This window comes from Nicotiana tomentosiformis, chromosome 5 (assembly GCF_000390325.3).
Source record: "Nicotiana tomentosiformis chromosome 5, ASM39032v3, whole genome shotgun sequence".
Taxonomy (NCBI): domain Eukaryota; kingdom Viridiplantae; phylum Streptophyta; class Magnoliopsida; order Solanales; family Solanaceae; genus Nicotiana; species Nicotiana tomentosiformis.
Window position 1 is genome coordinate 7,875,132 of NC_090816.1, and position 24,495 is coordinate 7,899,626.

The following is a 24,495-nucleotide window of genomic DNA, read 5'->3' on the forward strand; positions in this document are numbered from 1 at the left end:
CAATCTTTTGTTTTTATAAATTAACTAATATTAATACCCGCACGATACACGAATACAAATATCAAATTATAATTTGAATTATTTAAATTATATGTAAATTACCTTAAAATTTAAATCTTTCATATAATATGTTTGCTTTTTTTTTATATCCGTAACAATCCAAGATCTTGATTTTAGTACTTGCATTTTATTCTGTGGTCAATATTAAAGAACACTACTACAAAAATGGAAAAAATTGCCCGCCAAAACCGATCGATGTTGGTCGGTAATTGACAAAAATCGACCGAAAATCGACAAATTCGTGGCAGTCGGTAATCGTAAGGTCGGTAGAGCTAACCGATCGACTTTGGTCGATATTTTCCGACCGATTTCGGTCGATCAATTAAATTCCAAAAAAGAAAAAATTGCCGAAAAACCGACTGAAGTCGGTCGGTATTTTAATTATGTAATTAAAAAATGCACCACCTGGGAATCGAACCGAGATCTGTACTGTGGTGGGATACTATTCTACCACTAGACCGTTGGTGCATTTTATTTTAAGACTCTCTTATATTTCATTTATACTCTTTAATTGTATTTTTACGCGATAATAACCGACCGATGTCGGTCAGTTTTATTAAAAAATAAAATTACCGACCGAATCCGGTCAATTTTTTAAAATGACCGGCCGAATTAACTGACCGATTTCGGTTAATTTTTTTTAATAATAATTTTAATTAATTTTAAATGAAAAACCGACAAAGTTGGTTGGTTTCTTAAAAAAATAAATTCGCACAAAAATAGTGTCCCACATTTTTACGCCAACGGACCAAAGTTAGTCGGTTTCGTAAAAAAAAATTAAAAAATAATATTTTTTGAAAAATTGACCGACTTTGATCGGTTGACTGCGGTCGGTTTTTATCGAATTTCTAGTAGTGGAATACTAAACATATCATGTTTGTGATATGCCTTGTTTGAACATATTATTTTATCAAAATTCCTACTGTCACTTTAGAAGACCTATTGGCTATTGCAAAGACTTCGTCAGTAAATAATGAATAAAAAATGGCCATGTGAAGAAGTATTAATCTAATATCACTTAGCATAATACAGCTTTGGTCAAATAATGTTGTGAAGTACTTATAAGATTAATGTAAACAGACAAGATCATGATATCTTGAACTCCAACACGTCTTTCTTCCAGGTGGATCAAGGTCATCTCCAGCAGTAAATCCTCCACTACTTTTTATTTGGTTTCTTACTCGGTGTCCGATTATATTGAGGCCCCAACATCCGAATATGCACCGTGTAAGGCCCGTTAAAAAAAGAAAAGAAATGCTCCCTAATAGAATTTTTTATATATCCAAAATTCAAATTCGAGACCTTTAATTAAGGGTAGGCAGGGGCAGACGCACGTTAAACGAAGCGGTGTCACGCGACTCCGCTTCGTCGGAATATTTTATTAGATATATGTATCAATACTGTGAAAAAACGGATAAGTATAAAAAAATGCCACCACTTAACACAAATTATCTCCTAGCATTAGTTATGTGCTTGATTTTGCTCTAAGAGTTTAGAGGTTTGAGTTGCAACTAACATATTATTTTTTTCAAATATTTGAGAGAGCTTCTATGGTTAAAATTATGATTAAGTAGAATTGAACTCGGGACCTTTACTAACTTAAGACTCAACAAAATTAATGGACTAAAACTAGTGTCTAAAAATATGGTAAATAAAGTTATTTATTCTTGCTCTTCCATAAATTTCGATACGCTTATAAATTCCTATGTATGCCTGATTCGTATTATTCTGCTCAATAAAAAGAATAAGGAAAGTTAAAATCCAAAACACTGGAAGCAAATTAAAATTACAAGAGCCGAATCATCTTCTTTGTAACTCGCCTCTACATGAAGCATAAATCCTGAGTCTTCCCAAAGCCCGAGCATGAATCGATAAGGCCAACTACAGCACACATTCCTCAGTTCGCTTGCCCAAATTACTAGATTACTATCATTACTAGATCATTACTAGATTCCATTCCAAATAAGTTAGGAGTCTCTTATATGAATCTTAGACCACGTCCCTAATCTACGATATATTTATAAATTAAATTTTAACTCTTCTGGGGAATTTTTGGGAACATTTTAGAAAGAAAAAAAATTGAATGTTTTTTTACAAAGTAAAGACGAGTACGAACAACTGCTTCTTTCTTTTATATTTTTATTGTGAGTGGTGATTTTCAATCAAATTATATAGCTAGGCGAAATTTACCAACCACACAAATTATTCACCAAATGAAACTATAGCCAAAGATTTCATTGACGAATGGGGAGAAGTTTTACTAACGAAGGTGTGGTCCTTGTGGATATTATGTACTGATATTTTGTAATATAGTATTTTATCTAAGGGAAAAAAAGAAAAACACGAAGAAGAAAAAGAGGAGTGAAAAAACTCGAAAGCAGATATTTATATACAAAAAATATTACGCGGAAAAAAGGGCTTTGCCTTAGACCAAATCTTAGGCTCGTGATTCTCGTGGTAAGACCGTGCCAATTTTGTTTTTTAATCAATTGCTAAAGAAATATTTTTAAAAAAAGAAAAAAAAGAAAAGAGAACTTGACACATAAATCTTATAAATTATCAAAAATATTCTTGTCAATTCCTAAATGTATACTTCCTTATAACCATTTATATCATTAATATTTATGGTATTGATTGGACATGAAACTTAAGTAACTAAAAATTTGCTATAAAAGCTTATCATTAAGGTAAAATGAGAAGTTTAAATTTAAATTATTTTTAAATATATATAATATATCATTCTTTTGTAATCAGGCTAATATAAAAATGGTGTCACTTAAAATATAAAAGAGGAAGTATCTCACTACCGGTAAAATTAAAATTTTAAATATTAAGAGTTTCTAAAAATTGAAAAACGTCAATTTCTTCAAACCAACAAAAATATAGTGTCAAACAAATTGATGTATAGAGATGTATGAATAAGACACATAGGAATATTATTCTTTTATTAATGATTAGAAAAACTATTAATTTCTTAATCATTTAAAAGGTTAGCCGAAAAGTATTAATCCAAGAATTAAACCAAGATTTGGAAAGAGCAAGCAACCCACGTGCTTCGCATTATGCTTCCTATCTTCAGACGTCAAATGTCAACCACCCATGTTCCCATCTTTATTCAAAAAGAAGAAGAAAAAAACTTTTATTTATTAAAATGTTACACAAATCATTATTGTCATTATTATTGGGGCCTGGGCAAGAGTTAATAAGTACAAGTTCAGATAAATTTAGTAATTTTATTTTAAAAAATTTATTAAATATATTTAAATATTTAATTACGAATACAATAACTAAAATAAATTATAGGTTCAATAACAAGTTCAAAGTCTAATAAACTTCAAATCATCGATCCGCATTACCAAAATTCATAAGGATAAAAGTTTAAGTCTAAGTGCTAGCTTTACCTTCGCTATACATCTGCAAACCTATTCTAAGATTACCAGTCTAGTGTGTAGCCTAGACATAGGCGTATTTAGAATTAATATTTAATGCGTATAACTTTTAAGATTTTTAGTATTGAACTTATTATATTATTAAAATTATAGGTTCAATTCTAATACTTATTGAAATTTTGATAAATTTTTACATATAAATTTATACTTCGTATCAAAAGTTATGAGTTTAATTGAACCTGTAGCCGAAAATCTACTTCCGTCCCCTGAGCCTAAAGACACTAGAGACAAGTTAAAAAAAGAATCCCAATATATTGCTTTCATTTAAAATATTAGGGGTGGTTTGGTAGGAGGTATTAAAAAAAATAATGAAAGCATTAGCTCTATGCATTACTAATACCTTATTTTGTATATTTTTTCAACTTGTGTATAACTAATACAAGCTAATACTTGTATTAGTTATACATCATACTTGGTATTATCCTATGTATAAGTAATGCATAAAAAAACCATGTCATTAGTAATACCAAGGCTACTAATGCATGTATTAGGTTGGTTAAAGATAAAATTATTCTTAAAGTCCCTTAAAATTTGAAAATACGGAGGACATTTTTGTAAACAACTATTTTTCTTAAAAATTATGCAATGTATTATAATTTTAATATACCACACCAAACAATAGATAAAGAATAATATCTGCATAACTAATGATTGCATTACTAACCCATGCATTACTAATCCATGCATTACTAATCTATACATTACTAATACATCTTATTCCGTCATATTCTTACACACCCTACCAAACGACTCCTTAATGTTGTTCTACCTCGGTGGCTTGATCAAAGAAAGAATATATGGATCAAATACAACTACAAAAACAAAAATATCCATATCTATAAGATTTTTGAAAATGTAATTAAAATATTTTTTCAATCTTAAACTAATAAATGTTGGTTAATTTAGAAACATTTTTTTCCAAATTATTTTGTGAATGTTTCTTCTTGAAGTAAACGATAAACTGAAGTCAAAACTCAAAACCCACCAACATGTGACTGTGGACTCATTTCAATGTGGGGGTTATTTCAATGCAATTATTTTCTGAGAATTAATTTCATACCTTGCGCGGTTGCGCCTTTAAACCTTTTTCTTCAATGCAATTATTTTTTAAAGATTCCTTTCATATTTTGCACTTTTAACCTTTTTTTAATTTTATAGCCATCTAGTATTCGAAATTTACTGTTTTGATTAATTCTGGTTCGCATTTGCATAGCCTATGTAAGGGAAGCATTACGGAGCTAATCGAAATTTAAAGAAATAAATATACAAAAAAGTTATAAAGATTATTTATATATATATATATATTATAATGTTTCTGCAAATGAGTGTCAATTGACACCCGGTGGCTCGGCCGCTGACGTTTTCTATCGAACAAAATTTCATTTTTAAGAATTCAAATTTGAAAACACCAATTAAAAGTGAAAAAATGTCATCCATTTCATCACATTACACGGTCCTAAATGTGGTAGGTTAACTTTTTAGTTACACATTCTAAACGTGAAAGGTTAATTATCAACAAGTCAGTGGTCAGTACACACGTATGTTTGGTAAGAGAACCAACCCGAAAAAGGAATTAGAAAGAAAGAATTTGACCCAAAAAAAGAAAGAAGAAAAAGAGAGGAAAAAGAGAAGAAAAAGAAAATGAAGAAAAGGCAAAAATAGGAGTAAAATATGATGACCTCAGATATGAACAGAACAAAAAGTACACTATCTTTTCTGCTTCTGCGTCTATGTTCACCAAATGGCAAAATAGCAAATTATTAGAGGAAAAAAAAAATACTGTTTCAATATTTTGAATAATCAGAATCAGAAATAATAATTAGGTAAAAAGAGAAGACACAGTTGGGACCGGTGAAAGTGAAACTCATGTTTGGTTCACGGATTAAGTTAGGCGGAGAATATAATGTTCGAGATTATAATATTGGAGATTAATAATTTTCTTAGTAGTACATGCTTTTCATTTTATGTGATAGTTTGAGTGACCACGAAATATAAAAAATCGTAAATATTTGTTTGGCACTAAATTATTGTAAATAAAATATTTAAAATTAAATTATTTTTAAATGGAGAAAAATATTATATAAGGCATAATGTAAACCCTTTCTTTTGATATGGAGTTAGATAAAATTGAATAAATTTCTTGTTTGGGCAATTAATTAATTTCTGTCGTTTGACAGGGTAATATTATCATTTTGCTAACTTTATCCACGTAGCTAATCCTTATATTATTATCCAAAAAATTCAAAGTGGATAAAGAACACCAAGATTTTAGAACACCAAGATTCAAAATGGATAAAGAACACCAAGATAATCCTTAATTTTATATCAGATTGGAGTCCTAAATCCTTTAGTCAAAACGGCGCCTAAAAAATCTAACATTAGTCTGAATTATTAAGCAAACACATAAATTACTCTGCGGCAATCAATGAATTTCATTTATTTCTCAAAAAAGGAAGAAAAAATAGAGAATTAATTAATGAATAAACAAGATAGGTCCAGACAACCCACAAGGGAGGTATGGTAGAGCGGTAAGTATTTCTTCATCCTTAATCAAAGATCTCGAATTCGAGCCTTAAATATAGAATCGTCTTTGTTAAGGAATGTTTTACCCCACTGTAAGACTTTTCCCCGCAAATCCAAATTTAGTCATGCCCCAATAGGGGTACCAGACATTGGGTAGGAGATCACTCAATATGGAACTTTCCGACACAAATTCGTATTTAATCGGCCCCAATGGAGATACCGGACATCGGGTGGAAAATCATCTTATATGGAACTTTCTAGGGCAGATTCAGATTTAGTCGGGCCCCAATGGGTACCAGACATTTGGTGGGAAACCATTTAATGTGAGACTTTTGGACGTAAATTTAAATTTAATCGAATACAGATACTAATCACCGAGCTAAAAAAACAGAAAGAAAAGGGATAGGTCCACACAAATAAAAGTCACAGTCCCACTTTTATTATTTTTATAATTTATATACATTGTGTATATGTATTACTACTCCACTTGTATATAAACACCAAACCAAACACAGAAAGGAATCAAAGAAACACGAAACCTGCTGATCTTCTCTTCTCTTTCACTCCATATCTGTACAAAACAGATTACAGCCAAAAAATCCGAAACTGAGAAATTTAACAATCTTTTTATTTCTTGATCTTTTTTTAAAAATCCAAATAGGGGAATGGTAATAGTACAGCAGCAAGAGGAGGAAATAAGGCAAGGTGGAGGAAAGAAGGGAATGCGATTAGGGAAATACGAAGTCGGAAAAACTTTAGGAGAAGGCAATTTTGGGAAAGTGAAATACGCTAAACATATTGATTCAGGTCAATCTTTTGCAATTAAGATTTTGGACAAGGATCGGATTATTGACCTTAGGTCTACTGATCAGGTTTGTCTGATTTTCCTCTCCCATTTCGCTTTTGCTGTTTTGACTTATTTGTGTTTTATTGAAATTCATCTTATTTGGTAACGTAGATCTTCTTCTTTTTATGACCAAATCTCGTAGAAGCTGAATTAGAATTTGAAGTTTATGATTTCTGAATAGTAACTAAACTCATAACTCGTCTTAGTTATTGGTTCGTAATTAAATATTTATACATACTGTATGAATTTTCTAATAAAAATACAGAATTTCATCAAAAGGTATTTGGTTCGCCCAAACCAGTAGCTAATGCTCTCCCTCCGCCCCGGTAGTCCGACGGGCTGGGGTAAAATATGGATGCAGCCTATATTAACGAGTTTAGTATTTTCAATGTAGAATATAAATATACAGTCAAACCTATAATAATCTCGTTTGTTCCGAATATTTTTGGATGTTATAACGAAGGGTTGTTATAACATGAAAATTGGTTACGAAAAAAGTTTGGCTTTTATAATGAAGTGTTGTTATATAGGGATGCTGTTATAGAGAGGTCTGACTGTATATATATGTAAAAACTATTTTAATTTTTGAACACGTAATTTTAAAAATACACAAAAAGCCTTAAAAGTTAAATCCATCTATTTGAAATCATAAAGGGTGTATTTGGTATTAAGAAAAATGAAAAAATGAGTTATTTTTCAGCAACCAATTACCGAAAAATATTTTCCTTGAAAAATAATTTTATTGAAAGGTGGAAGATGAATTTCTTTGTCGATTAGTCTATTTGAAATAGTTTCTAAATTTTAGAGAGTTTTGGATAGTGAGATAATTTCTTATGAGGAAAACAATTTTCTCCCTACCAAACACACCCTTACTTACTTGGAAGTTATCCATTTGGTTAGCATTCTCATCTTCCACTATATTTCCTACCAAATGATCTGCACCAAAATAGTTAATTTATTAGCTAATTTTAGTGGTTCAAAATTCTCTAATTAGACAATTGAGCAGTCCAAATTGACGACAGCTGAATAATCAAAATTGTACAATTTGTATTCGATTGTCTAAGTTTAAATCTTATGAGTCAATCATGAATCGTTTGATTGAACTTCTCCTACTTTCGTACTATGTTGCTCGGATTCTTCGAAAATGTATTATTCTTAAAGGATCTGAAATGGGTGCAGCAAGAGGCGATCTCAGAATTTCAACTTTATAGGTTCTAGATTTTAAAAGGATGATTTTCAGTGCTAATAACTGCGTCCTAAATTAATATTTGTACATATTTAATAAATTTTTTAACACAAATAACTGAATTTGGTCGAACACGTACCGAGCTTCTAGCTCCGCCCATGATACTGCAACATTTTGAAGAGTCCACGCAACATAACTTTTGTGCTAACTATCAATAAGCTTATATATGTTTAATGTGTAATATTGCAGATTAAGAGGGAGATTGGAACATTAAAACTCCTCAAACATCCTAACGTGGTCAGATTATACGAGGTACATATGTCCTATCTTTTTTTCTTTTTTTAACACTAGTTGAACTTGTCTTTTCTGTTTTCGTGTCTGTTCTTTTGCCTTATTTCAAATACTCTGAATATTATTATTATTATGATATATTATCTTTTGAACCAAAAAAAATCCGAATATACCCAAAGTTAGATATTGAAAAGACATAAATTGTATTTTTGTAAAGATAAATTAGCTGCACCGAGAGATTCGGGATATAAAGTTAATTATAAATACTATTTACATATATTTTATTCTTCATAAACAACGAGTATAATACAATTTATCTTTGCTTCAAACAAAGATCAATTGATGCTCATTCTTGCACGTCTTAAAGATTCATTTCTCTTTCTCTATTTTCTGGGTAATCCGGTGCACAAAATATTTAGCATTTATGTAATGGTCCCGAAGACGGTCGCACCCCTAGAGGTATAATATAGACGGCTTATCCTAATGCAAACATTAGCGATTGCTTCTACTGTTCGAACGAAAATAACTTTACCGTTACTCCAAGCTCCCTTATTTTTTTCTGTTTTGTTTTCCTTATCTAGGCACAAAATTTGCTGAATTTTAATATAGTTCAATCTATAAAGTTACGGTTGATTGTGATAATTCATTTTTTGGTAGGTAGAAAATAATAATTGGGGAGCCATTTCCATTCTCCACATAATTAAGACTTTTTCAACTGTACAAACAAATATGAGGACTCTTTAGTCCATAACCATAAGTGTCAAATCATTGAATTTTGTGGTTGTATATTGCATATGGATGGGACCCATTTTGTCTGGGACCACAGTTAGTCATTGGATCTAGCCAATGACATTAAAAAAATAAACTTAGGTGACAAACACTGTTTTGTTTTTTTCTTGGACTTATAGTGTACAATTAGGAAATAGTCTCTTGCTGTTAAAATTAAGTTTATTCTGCCGTGGTAGACCAAAATTTCATGATCTCAGTTCAAATCATGAAATAACTACTCAAATCTAATTAAATTAGGTTCCTATCAAAAATAGTTTTTCTTCCTTGGAGAACTTGGACAAGATGTAATGTCTGTGACGTTTTCATGTTGCTTGTCAAGTGCTATCTCATTGTGTCAAAAATGATAACAACGACAATAATAACAACAGCAAGAACAACGTTGTCAAGTGATTAACAATATAAAAATAGCGACAGTAACAATAATAACAACAACAAAAAAAGTTTTTTATTATTATTATTATTATTATTATTATTATTATTATTATTATTATTACTATTAGTTAGATATGACCAAAAATTTGACATTTAAAAGACTGCATGGGGAATGTTGTTGAGCCCAAACAATTGGCATAGAAGTGTTACTTATTACTCCCTCCGTTTCAATTTATACGTCTGTTTGACTGCACATAGAGTTTAAAAAAAGTAAAGAAGACTTTTAAATCTTGTGGACTTAAAATAAAGGTGAGTGTAATGTACTAAGATACCCTTGAATCTTGTGTTTTAAACTAAAGATGAGTGTCATGTACCAAGATACCCTTGAATCGTGTGGTACTAAATATGGTATGTGGGATGTTGGAGTTAAAGAGTTGCTAAATACCGAGAGAGGCGTTCTTTTTGGAATAGACTAAAAAAGAAAGTAAGACACATAAATTGAAATGAAGAGTGTATTAGTTCCACGAATAATTTAGTAGTAACACAATACACAATTTAAGTCTGTGTATTAGTAACACATACTTAATAATCACCAGTTAAGATTTAGTAGTTCATGTTGTTTGTAATATATGGTGAAACTTCATTTTGAATTTTCTCACTACACTCTCAGATACAATTTCATATACTATCTTTGTATTTATAGTCCGTATTTGCTTTTTGTATCTGTTACTTTGTACTGAGTTCATATTAGTATTTTACTATGATGCATTTCTGACATGAAACTATAATTAATCAGGTCTTAGCGAGCAAAAGCAAGATTTATATGGTGCTGGAATACGTGAATGGTGGTGAATTATTTGACAGAATCGTAAGCAACTTTGGCGATAAACTTGTGTTTCTGCATATTAACGTCTCAAATCTGGAATTTTAACCTTGACTGTAATCCTTATTCATAGGTGTCCAAAGGAAAACTAAAAGAGGCACAAGGTAGAAAACTCTTCCAACAATTGATTGACGGTGTTAGTTACTGTCACGAAAAAGGTGTCTTCCACAGAGACCTCAAGGTAACTAATTATATAGTGTAGCACACAAACATTATAAGTTGTCGCATGTTCTGTCAAATAACATTTGTTATTTTTGAAATGCAGCTAGAAAACGTACTCATTGATTCAAAAGGGAACATAAAAATAACGGACTTTGGGCTCAGTGCTTTACCCCAACATTTTAGGGTATGGACTACCATCTTCTCTTTGTCGAATATATGAATTCTTTTCCTCAAACTTAACGAGCTTTCTTGCTTAACTATAGGATGATGGTTTGTTGCATACAACTTGCGGTAGTCCCAACTATGTCGCCCCTGAAATTCTTTCTAACAGAGGATATGATGGCGCGGCATCAGATACCTGGTCATGTGGTGTCATCTTATATGTCATTCTCACTGGTTATTTACCATTTGACGATAGAAATCTTGCAGTACTTTATCAAAAGGTAAGACGTCTTCTTCTTTTCCCTTTTAATCTTTTTTCTGTGTAGAGCTCATTTATATGTCATTTTCTGGAGCTAATACTATTAATATTTTTTGGAGGGACATTAATCAGATAGTTAAGGGGGATGTTCATATACCAAAATGGCTATCCGCGGGAGCAAAGAACCTCATAAAGAGGATTCTTGATCCCAACCCACATACTCGTATAACGATGGAAGAAATCAAAGAAGATAAATGGTTCAAAGAAGAATATACTCCTGTAAATCCCGACGAAGAAGATTTGGAAGACGATCATGCATCGACAGATAATCAAGTCTTAGCAGTACAAGAAACAGTATGAACTTTGAACCCTTGAGTAATTGGTTTGTGTATAACATTATTATCCTTTCGTCGTTAATTACTGATTGGTTTTCATATCCGTGTCATAGCCACTTGACGCGCAAAGAGATCCAGAATCACCTTGTGTGATAAATGCTTTCGAGCTAATAGGGATGTCGTCATGTCTTGATCTTTCTGGATTTTTCGAGAAAGAGGTAAGTCTACTTTTAATTTTTTACCATATTATGCGAGGAACAAATATTTAAACCTAGACTTATTTCTTCTTTGGATTATTGTAGGATGTTTCTGAGAGGAAGATCAGATTTACATCCAGTCTCTCTCCAAAGCAGTTGCTGGAGCGGATTGAGAATATGGTAACACAAATGGGATTTCATGTCCAGAAAAAAAATGGAAGGGTTAGTATCAATGTCGGTGTATCTACCTGTATTTGAGTAGTTCCATGTAATCCAAAAAAGATTCAGACATGCACTAGTGATACATCTCTTTTAACATTTGTGTCTGCGCATATATTTCAGTTGAAAGTGATGCAAGACCACAAAAGCCAAAAGAGCACGGCTAATCTCTCAGTAGTCGCTGAGGTAAATGACGAAAACAGTATTCTACTCCCCTTAATTTCCATTGCAGTAAGAGAGAAAAAGAAGCATAATTATTCCAATGCATGATTTGCAGGTTTTTGAGATTAGCCCATCGTTGTATGTTGTAGAGTTACGAAAGTCTTCAGGGGATTCAACAGTATATAGACAGGTATATCTCAACATCCTCTTCTACCTCGTTGCAACCTGCAATCCCTCGAGACAGGGGCGGAGTAGCTTTGGTCCGAACTTTGTATTTGTCTTAAGAAATCTATTGAACACGTATAAATTATTAATTTAGAACCCAATAACTTACAAAGACTAGAATTCTCAACCCATAAACTTCAAATTCTCCACCTCCAGCCCTGTTAAACTAACTAAATCATGCTTATATCTTGCAGTTGTGTAATAGGATATCGAGTGATTTAGGTGTTCAGCGAAGCCAGGAACTCATAGCTACTGATGTATATTGAAAGCTGCGGACCATTTGCAGTGGCGATTAAATCCATTTTTTTGTTCTTTTCTCCTCTTCTATATTTAGAGGAGTCGAGCGATATAGCATGAGATACGCTTAGTTGTTTGATTCTACGAGCGATATAGCATGAGATTAAATGGCAAACACCATTGATTTGATTAAGTGTACAGTAAGAAACATGGCGTTAGTCGCCTTATCAATTAGTACATTAAGGTAAATTTGTATTCTGTAGTATCTATTATTTAGAGGAGCTTGCTCTTGGAACATGGCGATAGTCGCCTTATCAATTAGTACACATTTAGCTAAATCTGTATTCTGTAGTATATATTATTTGGAGGAGCTTGCTCTTTACAGGGATTTTGAAGTCTCCAACCAGTTTATATCTGCTCATAAATAATATTGTAGCACTATTTTATTTATTTTCCCATTGTTATTTCCAAAAGATTGTGCATATCAAACTCTATAAAGAAAAGGATTGTTGTTTTTTGTATATTGGAATCATGCTAGAAATACTGTCTGTTTCTGTTTTGGTGTCTGAATCTACAAATAATGTTTCCAGGAACGCATAGTTTCTTTTGAAACCTCTGTGTATTTGGATGCCGTGAACCTTTGAGGTTTTTAGTATTGAACTCATTGTCTTTTTAAAGTTATGGGTTCATATTGCTATTTATTACAATATTAGTAAATTTTTACCCATAAATTTATGGTATGCGTCAAAAGTACTCCGCCTCTGCTCATATACCAAGGCCTCGTAGTGATTATCTCTATTTTATACATTCTGGATTTATATTTTTATTTTTATTTTTTTATAATCAAAAAAATACCTGAGAGCTTCATGGAAATTCGGTAGATGATGGGCTCACCTTTTTATTCTTCTCCACTTAAATATCAAGTTCTTGTTTGCAGTAGAGTTCAAATTTGTTCATGCGTCTAACTCACACATCACATGTCGTACTCTTACCACTAGATCAAAGCCGTTCTAAATTGACAAAACTTCTAGACAACATTAATTAATAGTTAATGCCAAAAGTAGAGTGTTTTAGAAAAATAATTTCGTAATGGTCCAATCCAACTCTACAAAGAGAAAAATGAGAAGGAAACCACGCTGATTTTATTAAGTAGAGGAAAAAAACATCTTTATTCTCTAGTATCCCTTTAATAGATACAACCAACTTCCACCTAAAATAGATCACCTAAATTCAAGAATCAACTTAGCCACCAAAAATCTAAAATAAGAGATGTTTGAGCAATTCTAAAACCCATACCCAACCATGTCCTAAGTTTTTTTTCCCTTTCTTATTCGATGTCTGGTATTCGCTTTTGGGATCCTGATTTTTCATGATTTGCATTGTGTAAGGCCCATTAAATGCAAAAGATGCTCCTTACCGCATTTTTTCTATTCTCACAGTTTGAAATTGAGATCTCTAGTTGAGGATCGATGCTCCGTACTGTAATTTTTTCTATTTTTAGAGTTCGAACCCGAAATCTCTAGTTAAAGATTGATGAATCATATTCATTCCACCACAAACTACGAGTGGTAACCACCTTTATAACCTGGGATATGTAGGTTGTCCAAAATCAGGACTCGATTGCACCTTTTTCTTTTATTTTCTTCCTCTTTTGAATAACGATATGGTCAAAACTTAGTCACACGGCTCACTTTATCTTTGCCTGAAAACTTTTAATGTTTCCAAGCAAAGAGGGGCATGCTGTGAGCACCTAATTTTTTACCGTGCTTGAATATTTCCCGCTCTCATCTTCCCAGGCGTGTCCCCACTCCACTTTCCTTTGTCCCCCATGCTTGTCCCCAATACTTTGTCCCCCATGCTTGTCCCCCATACTTTGTCCCCCATGCTTGTCCCCCCACACTTTGCTTCCCATTCCCCACTCCTTGTCCCTCATGCTTGTCTCCTATCACAACCCCCCATATCTCCCCAATTCCCTAAAAAACGGATCTCTCTCCCCAAAGAGAAGACAGTCGTTGCCCTCATTCCCTCTATAAACTCCAACGGACCACACCTTCATATGGGGGGTGCTGAAAAAAAAATACCTCACAAGCTCCAAACAATAAGCTGCTATTTACTCCATAGATCTAAACTTTAGAACTCTAGCATTACAATATTTTCTTCAAAGAAAAATACAACAGCAAAGCTAGCAAAATTCAGCAGTTGTAACTCTCCCCATTTTATTCTTAAAACGGTCCCAAACTCCATTAAAAACATCACCGAAGATCAGCTGAAAATCCATAGCAAAAACAGTCCAAAACTTGCCCTCCTCAGCCCAAAAACAGCTGAAAATGCAGCCATGAAACCCCAGTTCCGAAACCAGTCCAAAATATCATGAAATCTCAGTGTGTCCTCCCTCACAACACTCTCTACGGGTCAGTGAAGGGATCGAGTTCGTCGAGGTTGACGTGGGAGTTTTTCGGCTGAAGGTTCATGTTGGTTGAGCTTGTTTGCTGCTCATTTTGGTCGCTGCCTTGTCCGGTCGGTTGGATTCATTAGCTCGAAGCTCTTGTCCGACACTTGTCTCTATTGTACAACTTTGTTGAAGGAGTTTTCGTTATTAATCAATTGGAAAATCAATTTTGGCTTCACAAAAGGTCCAGTTCCTTAATTACTTTTATTTTTATACTATTCTATTAGTGGATGAATATTTTATAAAAGTGTTTTCTTGTTCTGTTTGAAAATCTTTGAATGTTGCCATATATTAATGTGTGTTAGCATGCCTTAAAGATTACTGATTGTTGAATACGATTTGTCTCATAAAATAAGTTAAGTTACTAAATGAGCTCACAGTTATTTATTTGGAGTTGGACATGGGATATTCGAATAATCGAATTGCTTCTGTTTGTTTAATAACTTGAAAGGAAGATAAAAAAATTTGATGACAAAAGAAGTGATATTTAGAAAAAGGCGATTTTAGATTCTTAGGCCAAAAGACTTCTCTCTTTAAGAATTGTTTTTATGCTTGATTTAGAATAAAGTTAGAATTGGTTTTTTGAATGAACATTAGTGACTATAGAATTGAAAAGTGATAGACTTTTAATGCTTAAATGTTTTAATTTGGGAATAACTCAACATGCGTAGTAGCTTTAGGCGTGCTCATAATTTATTGTCATGATTATGTACACGTTCGCGTGACATGATTATGATTCTCAAAATAAATCAAGGTATGCATTCACGCAATTTTGACAAAACAATCTTAATAATTAATAAAGTATTATTAGTTGTGTACACGTACTCGTGACATGATTTTGGCACAATAAATAAAATAAATTCACACACGCGATTTGTTTCAAAGATAATTTTATATTTTAATAATAAAAGCGGACATAGATAAAACATGGAAACCAATAAATCACAGTTTGTCCAAAATTAATTCAAGCTAATTTTAGTCAATAAAGCGACCGTGCTAGAACCACGGGACTCGGGGAATGCCTTACACCTTCTCCCCGGTCAACAGAATTCCTTACCCGGATTTTGTTTTGCAGATCAATAATAAAAGAGTCAAATCTTCTTTTGACTAGAGATTCAAATAAAAGGTGACTTGGAACACCCAAAAAATCAATTGCAAGTGGCGACTCTGTAAATAAATTAATCCCTATTCAAGTTTGTCACTTTAATTGAAAAAACTCTTTAACCTCATGTCCTTTTGGGGTAGTAAAAAGGGTGTGACATAAACCATCTTCAATAATCACTAACAAAATCAGTAAACTCAAAATTTATCTCTTGTTCTCGTTCTTCATCAACCTCTTCTTCTCATTCATTTTTAATCTGCTTTTGAATTTCACTTATTCTACACCTTTTCGCATTCCTAGACCATCATCTTCTTCTCTCTATTGTTGTCAACTGTCTCGAGAATGTATTGAGTAATATGTACTATATATTGCTCCCTTGTTGTCACGGAATGATTTATGGTTAAATTTGCTTATTTATTAAACAATTACTCATTAGGTTGAAACTTGTAGGCCTATAGCACTTGGAATGCTTGAAAGCAAACCTGTAATTATTTATATTTGTAAGAATTCTTTTAAGTTAATATAATATTAGCCATGTGTTTCAATGCACTACCTTGGTTCTTATCGTCAAAAGTATTATTAAGAGATATGAAGATTCGAGTAGTTTAATTCAAGTATCTAAAATATTAGGGAAAATTATATTGTCAAAAACTTGAAAAATAAAAAATAAAAGCTAAAAAATTTGAAAAGACAATTGATTACATTCCTTAATGCTATGACCATACAAGAAAATTATGAAGTTTTTTAGTAATAGAAAGGGTCAAATAGTAAATACTAGGAAATTATGAAGTTGTAACTTTCGACACCCAAAATAGTTTTCTGGTGGGTATAGTCGTATAGAAAAGCCTTTGTTAGTGAACTAAAATTTAATGGTAACTTGGGATATTGAAATAAGAATTTAAAAAATTGGAAAGAAAATTTAATGCATTTTTAAGTCTGTATTAGGTAAAAGGCCTTAGAAATGGCATTTAATGCATCCCGATGTAGCTTGCTGCTTTTTTTAATGTGTTAAAACGTTGAGAAATAAAAACTTGATTTTTTTATTTATTGATTCCTAATGTCAACGTACAATGAAATAATAATAAAATTTATTTGTTTTTTTAGTTTTCTATCTATATTCAATATTCGCTTCGAGGCCGACTAACATGAATTTACGTTATGATAATTTCAATAAATAAAAATGCCAAATAATTCGTTAAACATATGCTCCTCTACAAACCAATAAATTCCTGCTTTATACCTATTACTCTTCACCTTTTTTAGTTATTTATTAAGATTATCTCTAGGCAACTTACCAATTGGAACATTGCATAAAAGGAGACTTTTTTAAAAACTATTATTCTCAAATTAAAATGTCAATTTATGCCAAGAAATAGGAGAGTTATATTGATAAGATCTGCTTAGTTTTGTTAAACAATTCATCCAATAAAAGTACTACTCCCTCCGTTCACTTTTACTTGTCCATTATTCAGGGGCGGCCTGACAAATTTTGTGGCATAAAGCCAAACTTTACGAGGGGCCTTAACTTTTCTTTAAAAAAAAGTTATTATATTTTTATTTAAAGTCTATTTTTCTATTTTTTTTTTAGATGCAAAATTATTACTCACTCCGTTTCAATTTATGTGAACTTATTTCCTTTTTAATCCGTGCCAAAAAGAATGACTTCTTTCCTTATTTGGCAACAATTTACCTTTATGTAATGATTTATAGCCACACAAAATATATGTGCCTCATTTTACGTCACAAATTCAAAAGTCTTCTCTCTTTTCTTAAACTCCGTGCCCAGTCAAATGAGTTCATATAAATTGAAACGGAGGGAGTAATAATTTTCTTATAATCAATTTCTCCTAATAAGTCTTTTTCAATTGACAAAATAGCTAACTCATGTAACCTTTCTTGAGGCATTGTTGATCTTAGTTAAGATTTTAATCAATTTTAATTCTGACAAAAAAAATATTTCCGCTGAAGTAACAGTAGTAGGAGTTATTAACATTATTCAATAAGCAACATAGCTATTTTTAAAACCTTTTTATTTAATTGAGTATATAAATTAAACTTCTTTGACATTTTTAATTCAGAAAATAAATCAAAACCATCATTGATTATTATGCTTTAAGGAATATTCAAAATTAAGGCAATATTTTTTCAAATTTCCTGCATATAGTGATCTCAACTTTTTACCGCTGAATAGAAAATCAAAAATATTTTCATATGCTTCGAATTGTTCAAATTTATCTTAAGTGAAAATATAGCTTTCTCTACTATGTATAAAAAGTAATAAGCTCTAAAGAACTCTTCGAGAGATTTTGAGATTTTATTATCAACATTCTCATCAAATTATTTCTTCATATATATCACATGTTTCTTACGAAATCCGGGTTCATTATTCATTTCAAATACAATTTCCTTGGCAGAAATCATAACAGCTACAAATCCTTCTTCTCTATATTTATTAAAGAAAGAAATCAAACATTTTTACTTTACATAACTTTTTTTAAACTTATATATAACTCATTAAGTGTAACAAAAAATGGGGCCCCCACAAATGTAGAGTCTAAAACAGTTGATTTACCTATTAATTGATATGCAAAAAGTGACAAGAGAAAATAAAAAATTATTGTTAGAATATTTAACAACTAAAAGTGAACGGAGGTAGTACTAGTAAAGAAGAGAAAAAATGCCTAGCTAATTTGCTGAACTTTAGAGTTTGTTAACTCGTAATTATTTCCAAATTTCAAACACTTCAACTCTTGTGCTAGAGTTATTTTTTTAATTATAAGTAATAATAATATTAAGTTTTCTTCTTGACCAAAAAGAAATTTTCGCAAGTGTGACCTTTCTCTAGAACGTCTTGTACCAATCATAAAAAGAAATAGTTTAAATAGTATAAAAGATACAATACCCTGAAAAAGACAGCACATAATCGTGATTAAGGTTGTTTATTATTCGATAAAAATCAATAATTCTATTTTATTTTTAATAGTTCAAAGTTCAACAGTCCGGTTTAAATTTACAAAAATGGTTCAAACAAATATTCCAAATTAATTTGGCAGAGCACCAAACATCTCATATTCATTCATGATTTGGGAAGGACCACACCCCTAAGTGGTCGTTTAGTTGAAAAATAAATTATCTCATGATTAATTATTCAAATATTAATAAACATGTAATTAGTTATCCACCATCCTATAGCAATAAAAAAACACTACAATCTCCGAAATTACTAATCCCGAGATTAGTTATACCACAGTTTCATCCAACCAAACGTGAGATAAACTCATCTCAAATTTAATCCCAAGATTAATTATCCCTTATCTCTCATACCAAACGAGTCCTAAGAGTGTGATGCTATTTCTACGATTCCAACCTATAACGTATAGATTACACGGATATAATTTTAGTGTTGCTTGCACCACTTAATATTCCAAATTAATTATTACATAATTTTAAAATACTAAAGTGATATTGTACTTGTCTAAATACAGATACAAGACATTCAATAATAGGTTTTCTCACTTTTGGGCCTTTCACTCATAAGTCCATAGCCGCCGCCTCTCTGTTCCCATCTCCGGCGACGGAAGGTAAGAATCTCTTCTTCTAGGGTTAAATTTGCTTATTTATTAAAGCCATTACTCATTAGTTTGAAATTCATAGCAATTCAGAATGCCTGAAAACAAGCCTGTAGTTGGACTTTCATGGGAACCAAAATTACCTCAATTATCATTTGGTACCAAAAAGAGCAGCTTCAATAAGGAGGCCGAAACCAGTGCACTATACAAACCTAGTTCTGAACTTATTGACGGCTTATTTGTTCCGCCTAATGATCCTAAAAAGGTGAACAAATTTCTACGAAAACAAGTCAAGGATACTGCTGGCAAAAACTGGTATATCTCAAATTTTTAGTTCCTCAAATTTCAATATAGTTATTATCATGAATTTTTGTAGCTTTAACATACACTGTCCAATAATGTATTTTTACACCATCGGGCCATGCTTGTTGATATTATTTGGGTGACCTGATAGTGTAAAAAATGTTTACGCTGACTGTATATAACTTAAATTCTTACGAAAGTTATGGATTGGTTGTGAAATTTTTAATTAGGTTTGATATGCCTGCACAAACAATTACTCCGGAGCTGAAAAGAGATCTCCAGCTGTTAAAGGTGATTCTTTTAATTGCAAAGTCTCTCTCTTTTTACTTGCATATTTTATAGCTCGACGAAAGGTTGATGTTTTTGTGTTACTTGTGAACTTTATAGATATGTATGAATGGAGAATTTACGTTCGTTTAGAAGCTAAATGTCATTGTATGACTTTTCCTTGTGCTTTTGAAGCACCTTCTTGGTACTAGCTTTAATAATATTATCTTACTTTATCAAAAGAAACGCTCTTCTAGAAGATAAATGGAGTGATTGGCACTTCATGTAAGAGATTACGATGAGGCTAAGCTTTTGTTTACAACTTTATTAAAGAATATTGAAGGAGCTACTTTTTTGTTACTACTGCTGCTATTAAAAGAAAGAAGAAGGTCCCTTGTCTAGGACGTGATCTTGAATTTGTGAACTAATTCATAACAATCATAGTCAAATTTGCTAAACATTTTAGATGAGTGTATTTCTGTGGGAATTCTTGGCTCATCTATCTTAGGAGCCCTAGTTGTTTTGTGAGATGTTGAAAATCAATAGACCATTTCCTTGAGTAAAGATGAGAGTGAGAAAAATAGAGATGTACACTTCACAATGCTGCCGATTAGTCCTCTACTTCCGCTGAACACTTTGTACATTATCAGTAAGCTAGGTAGAATTGGAATGTGTAATGGTCTCCTACTCATACTTCAGAAAAAACGCAACTTAGTGATGCTCCACTCTCAAGCTTTGTGTTCCATATTAACTAATTTTTGTGGTCTTAAAAGGGTAAAAAGTTTGTTTTTATGGTTCTCTTTTACAAATTCCCAAAAAGCTTAGACTAAAGAGGCGTATTAATTGACATCTCTGATTCATTTGTTATATCCCGTCACACTACATAAATAGACAAAAATGTTATATTCCATCTGGTGTATATAAGTTTTATGTTCTCCAACACAATACGATAATCCTAGTTCTACCTGTAATTTTTCTTGGATTCCGTTGACAAGTAGTGAAGTTACAGTCCTGAGTACATGTGCCAAACATGGACTTATCAAGATCCAACCATGCATAATGGCCACTTTTTCATATGATGTATTGCCAAGTTTTTCCATTTTTATGCCTCATTTAATTGCAGTAATTTCTCTTACGACTAAGTTCTCAATTCTGAAAAATCTGATTGCTTCAGTTAAGGGGTGCCATGGATCCAAAAAGGCACTACAAGAAAAGTGATTTGAAGTCAAAAGCACTACCTAAATATTTCCAGGCAAGTCTATTATGTCATAAACTATTTATTTATCATGCAGTCACTTTTATCAACATCTTATTTTCCTGTTGGGAAGAGGCAAGACTTTGATGGTTTGAAATTTGAGCAGGTTGGCACAGTAATAGAGCCAGCATCTGAATACTACTCAAGCAGACTGACTAAGAAGGAGAGAAAGACGACAATTACTGATGAGCTACTTTCCGACCGCAAACTTGGGTTGTATAGGTAAGTCATGAACATAAATAAAAGTTAAGGATCTGTGCGACTACTTTAGCAGGTCTGTTCAATAGAACTCTAGCAGTATTGTTTTGAGCTGGAGATTCACGTGTCTAATCAGGTTAGAATGAATGAATTTGCCTGCCTCTTCTAAATTAGCAGTGTTGGCAGCTAGTGATAAAGGATCCCTCTCTCAGTAGTTTAACAACTCAAGCTTTTCTAGTTTTTGATTAATTGTCAAGTTCAGCTCAATGAATTTCAAGGAGCCTGAGGAAAAAAGAACAATACCTTTGAATGCATAGTAAGAATCCTCAAACACCAATTCGCAGAAGTAAAAAATGAACTTGCTAAGGATGTTCATTATTACTAAAACATTCTCAATATGTGTGTCGGGCAGGTATGCTTGCTTAAAATGGGTAATGGGGTTGAATTGATGGGGGTTATGGTGAAAGGGGGCCGGACTGAATTCGAAGTTAACCGTCAGACAGTGAGGGAGCTGATATCTTAACATTAGAATACTCAGAGAATGAGGGAATCCTTAGATCTTCTTTTGCTATTGATCAATTTTTGTTCATCATTTCACCTTCAGAGCTTATTGATCTGTATCACCATACTAAGATATGTGGAGCATGATAACTATAAAGAATTTGAGCTTTATTTGCAGGCTCTCAAGCCTCCTTTTTGTGATTTCAGTTGAGTTCGGAAAATACTCAAACTAAGCAAAGATCTAAGCTTAAGAACAAGGGAACTGGAGTTGTAAATCTTAGTTAGGAGTTTAATTTATGTATTTTATGTTTTTTGCCTGCTTGCATTGCATTGGACATGCTCATTCTTTCATGGGTAATTGACTTATTGTTAACAAGGAATCGGGAAAACATAGTTTGCCTATCTACAGTCTAGAGTTCTATTAATAATACATGCATGGTTTTTTAAAGTTGTTGAGGAATGCTACAGTTTTACTTTTACCTCACTTGTAACTTTTTATTTTGAAGAAAGTATTGGCTCATATCATGCTTTGTTCTGCTTACTATGTTCCTTCTGACCCACATATGCTACACAGAAAACGTAAGGTTCGCGAGATTGAAGAACATAATCGGCCAGGTGGAGTGGACAAGTGGAAGATTAGAGGTTCACAGTCATGGAAGCGCGCAAAGCAAAGAAGGCATTGAAGCTTACATAGTGTTTAAAAAACTGTGATTTCCATTTTCCCCTGTTTGGCCAATTGAGAAGGTTAGATATCTTTTATGAGGTGTACCTCACGTTCAAGAAAAATTATCCAGATGACATAATTTAGCAGGTTTGATAGAACATATAAAATCGCTGATGCCATAATTGCAGCAGCATGTAATACAAGTTTTTAGCAATCCAATTGAAATTGTTATCAAATTGGAACTGTCTTGCTGAGGATGTTCATAGGGAGAATACCTTTAAAAAAACTTAAACTTGGCACGGATTATTAGTTGTACGCCCCAAATTATTCGTAGTCTAATTATTCCGTTGTTATTCCGCTAAACCTAGACATCATTTGCATTTTGCACCATGAAGAATTTATTGACTTGTGTTTAGATTTGAGAACAAATTGGTTTTTTGTTACTGTTTCAGGATGTTTTGTTTTATTGTTGGAAGACATTTTGCAAATGCTCTTTTAATTAAATTCAGGACTAATTACGCACTTAGATACATTGTACGTACTCCTCGATGGAGAAAGCACACAAGGGTCTAACGAGTTGATAAAAGCTTTGCAATTTCCTACATCTTTAAACCAATTTTCACAACACTAGTCGCTAAATGCCCAGTTTTGTGTGTGTGTGTGTGTGTGTGTTTTAACGGTTGAAAGTGGTGTTTGGATCCTTTTGCGCATACCTTAACTATTTTATCAAGTACCTGCTATCTTCCACTAGCACAAGTACCGGTAACGCTATCCACCAAGACTTGGACATATGAGAAGAAATCACTTAGTGTTTTTTGTCTTCACTGGAATTTAAATCCGAGACGTCATGCTCACGGTTCTCCTCATACTCCATCAGGGGCGAACCCACGTAGGGTCAAGAGGGTTTATATGAATCCGCTTTGTCGAAAAATAACAATGTGTATATATAAGTATATTTTACCTTTCTTCCAGATAACGCTGTTATAAAATATTTTGACCCCACTTATAATACACTGAGTTTTCTAGGGTGTCCCGAGTTCGAAACCAGACAGCTACATTTGGGTGCTCTTTTTTCACTATATACAGCACTCACTTTTTTTTTCTGTACATACAACATAAAAGTTGTCTTTTTTAGATTAGGAACGCTTTGTCCATATATATACAATTTAGGTAAAGAAAATTACATCATTTTAATAAAAAAATATTTTGTAGACATTTTTATATATTTACTTTTTTGTATTTTGAACCTACTAGATGAAATCGTGGGTCCGTCACTGTCAACTCCATTAGATCCATAGGTACATGACGTGTATTATGTGTTTTCTGAACTTTTAAAGATGAGAACTAGTAATTAAATAGTAGTTGAAAGATTTCGACAAGTCAACTGAAACAAACTCTATCCATTCCAGCCGAACTGATTGAAGACTAAAGAGTAGCATTCAATTTTGAGAGGGTAGCGGGTGGGCTTTCACTATTGCCCACTCCACGACCGAGGATTGTGATGAAGTGATAAGTACTCATTTAATCTTAACCAGAGGTCTCGGGTTCGAGTTCCTGGGTATGGAATCGTCTTTGTTAGAGAGCGTTTTACCCCTCAATGTGAGACTTTTCGGCGCGAATTCGAACTTAGTCGGGTCCCAATATAAGTATCGGATATCGGCTGAATTTTGTGATCCCAAAATTTTATGGAACCAAATATATAAGATATGAGTCCACAAATATATTAAATAAAAAAGACCTCAGACAACTAATATCAGTTGTGTGAGGCACACCATAAAATCACTCGTGTTTCTCTTTCCTGTTAAAGCACTAACTATAACAAATTAAGT

The 24,495-nt window shown here is 32.5% G+C and overlaps 3 protein-coding genes across 6 annotated transcripts in view; all 3 read left to right on the forward strand.

Moving 5' to 3' along the window:
• The window catches only part of LOC104087487 (hydroxyproline O-galactosyltransferase GALT3), a 172,324-nt gene that overhangs the window by 14,700 nt on the left and 133,129 nt on the right, over positions 1 to 24,495 (forward strand). The gene's annotated exons all lie outside the window — the stretch shown is intronic.
• Positions 6,532 to 12,746, forward strand: LOC104120970 (CBL-interacting serine/threonine-protein kinase 1-like). 2 transcript variants are annotated; one of them, XM_009632849.4, is made up of 12 exons: positions 6,532 to 6,904; positions 8,315 to 8,377; positions 10,314 to 10,385; positions 10,474 to 10,581; positions 10,666 to 10,746; positions 10,826 to 11,005; positions 11,116 to 11,337; positions 11,432 to 11,536; positions 11,621 to 11,737; positions 11,858 to 11,920; positions 12,012 to 12,086; positions 12,316 to 12,746. In XM_009632849.4, exons 1-12 carry the CDS (start codon positions 6,698 to 6,700, stop codon positions 12,385 to 12,387), a joined length of 1,365 nt encoding a protein of 454 aa, XP_009631144.1. In that variant the 5' UTR covers positions 6,532 to 6,697; the 3' UTR covers positions 12,388 to 12,746. The 2 variants fall into 2 exon arrangements, with proteins under 2 accessions (XP_009631144.1, XP_070058069.1); XM_070201968.1 differs by lacking the exons at positions 12,012 to 12,086; positions 12,316 to 12,746 and having other exon boundaries at positions 11,621 to 11,783; positions 11,815 to 11,889.
• Positions 19,354 to 23,029, forward strand: LOC104120971 (rRNA-processing protein fcf2-like). 3 transcript variants are annotated; one of them, XM_009632851.4, is made up of 6 exons: positions 19,354 to 19,490; positions 19,572 to 19,793; positions 20,012 to 20,072; positions 21,223 to 21,300; positions 21,410 to 21,525; positions 22,577 to 23,029. In XM_009632851.4, the coding sequence occupies exons 2-6, from the start codon at positions 19,573 to 19,575 to the stop codon at positions 22,683 to 22,685; spliced, it is 585 nt and encodes a 194-aa protein (XP_009631146.1). In that variant the 5' UTR covers positions 19,354 to 19,490; position 19,572; the 3' UTR covers positions 22,686 to 23,029. The 3 variants fall into 3 exon arrangements, with proteins under 3 accessions (XP_009631146.1, XP_009631145.1, XP_070058070.1); XM_009632850.4 differs by having other exon boundaries at positions 19,355 to 19,490; positions 19,564 to 19,793; XM_070201969.1 differs by having other exon boundaries at positions 19,388 to 19,467; positions 19,550 to 19,793.

Bases quoted from the DNA above. Each gene is read 5' to 3' on its own strand.
- LOC104120970 (XM_009632849.4), top strand. From the start codon at position 6,698: ATGGTAATAGTACAGCAGCAAGAGGAGGAAATAAGGCAAGGTGGAGGA. The intron at 6,905-8,314 runs GTTTGTCTGATT...GTAATATTGCAG, and splicing joins ACCTTAGGTCTACTGATCAG to ATTAAGAGGGAGATTGGAAC. The intron at 11,921-12,011 runs GTAAATGACGAA...CATGATTTGCAG, and splicing joins ATCTCTCAGTAGTCGCTGAG to GTTTTTGAGATTAGCCCATC.
- LOC104120971 (XM_009632851.4), top strand. From the start codon at position 19,573: ATGCCTGAAAACAAGCCTGTAGTTGGACTTTCATGGGAACCAAAATTA. The intron at 19,794-20,011 runs GTATATCTCAAA...ATTTTTAATTAG, and splicing joins GATACTGCTGGCAAAAACTG to GTTTGATATGCCTGCACAAA. The intron at 21,526-22,576 runs GTAAGTCATGAA...TATGCTACACAG, and splicing joins CGCAAACTTGGGTTGTATAG to AAAACGTAAGGTTCGCGAGA.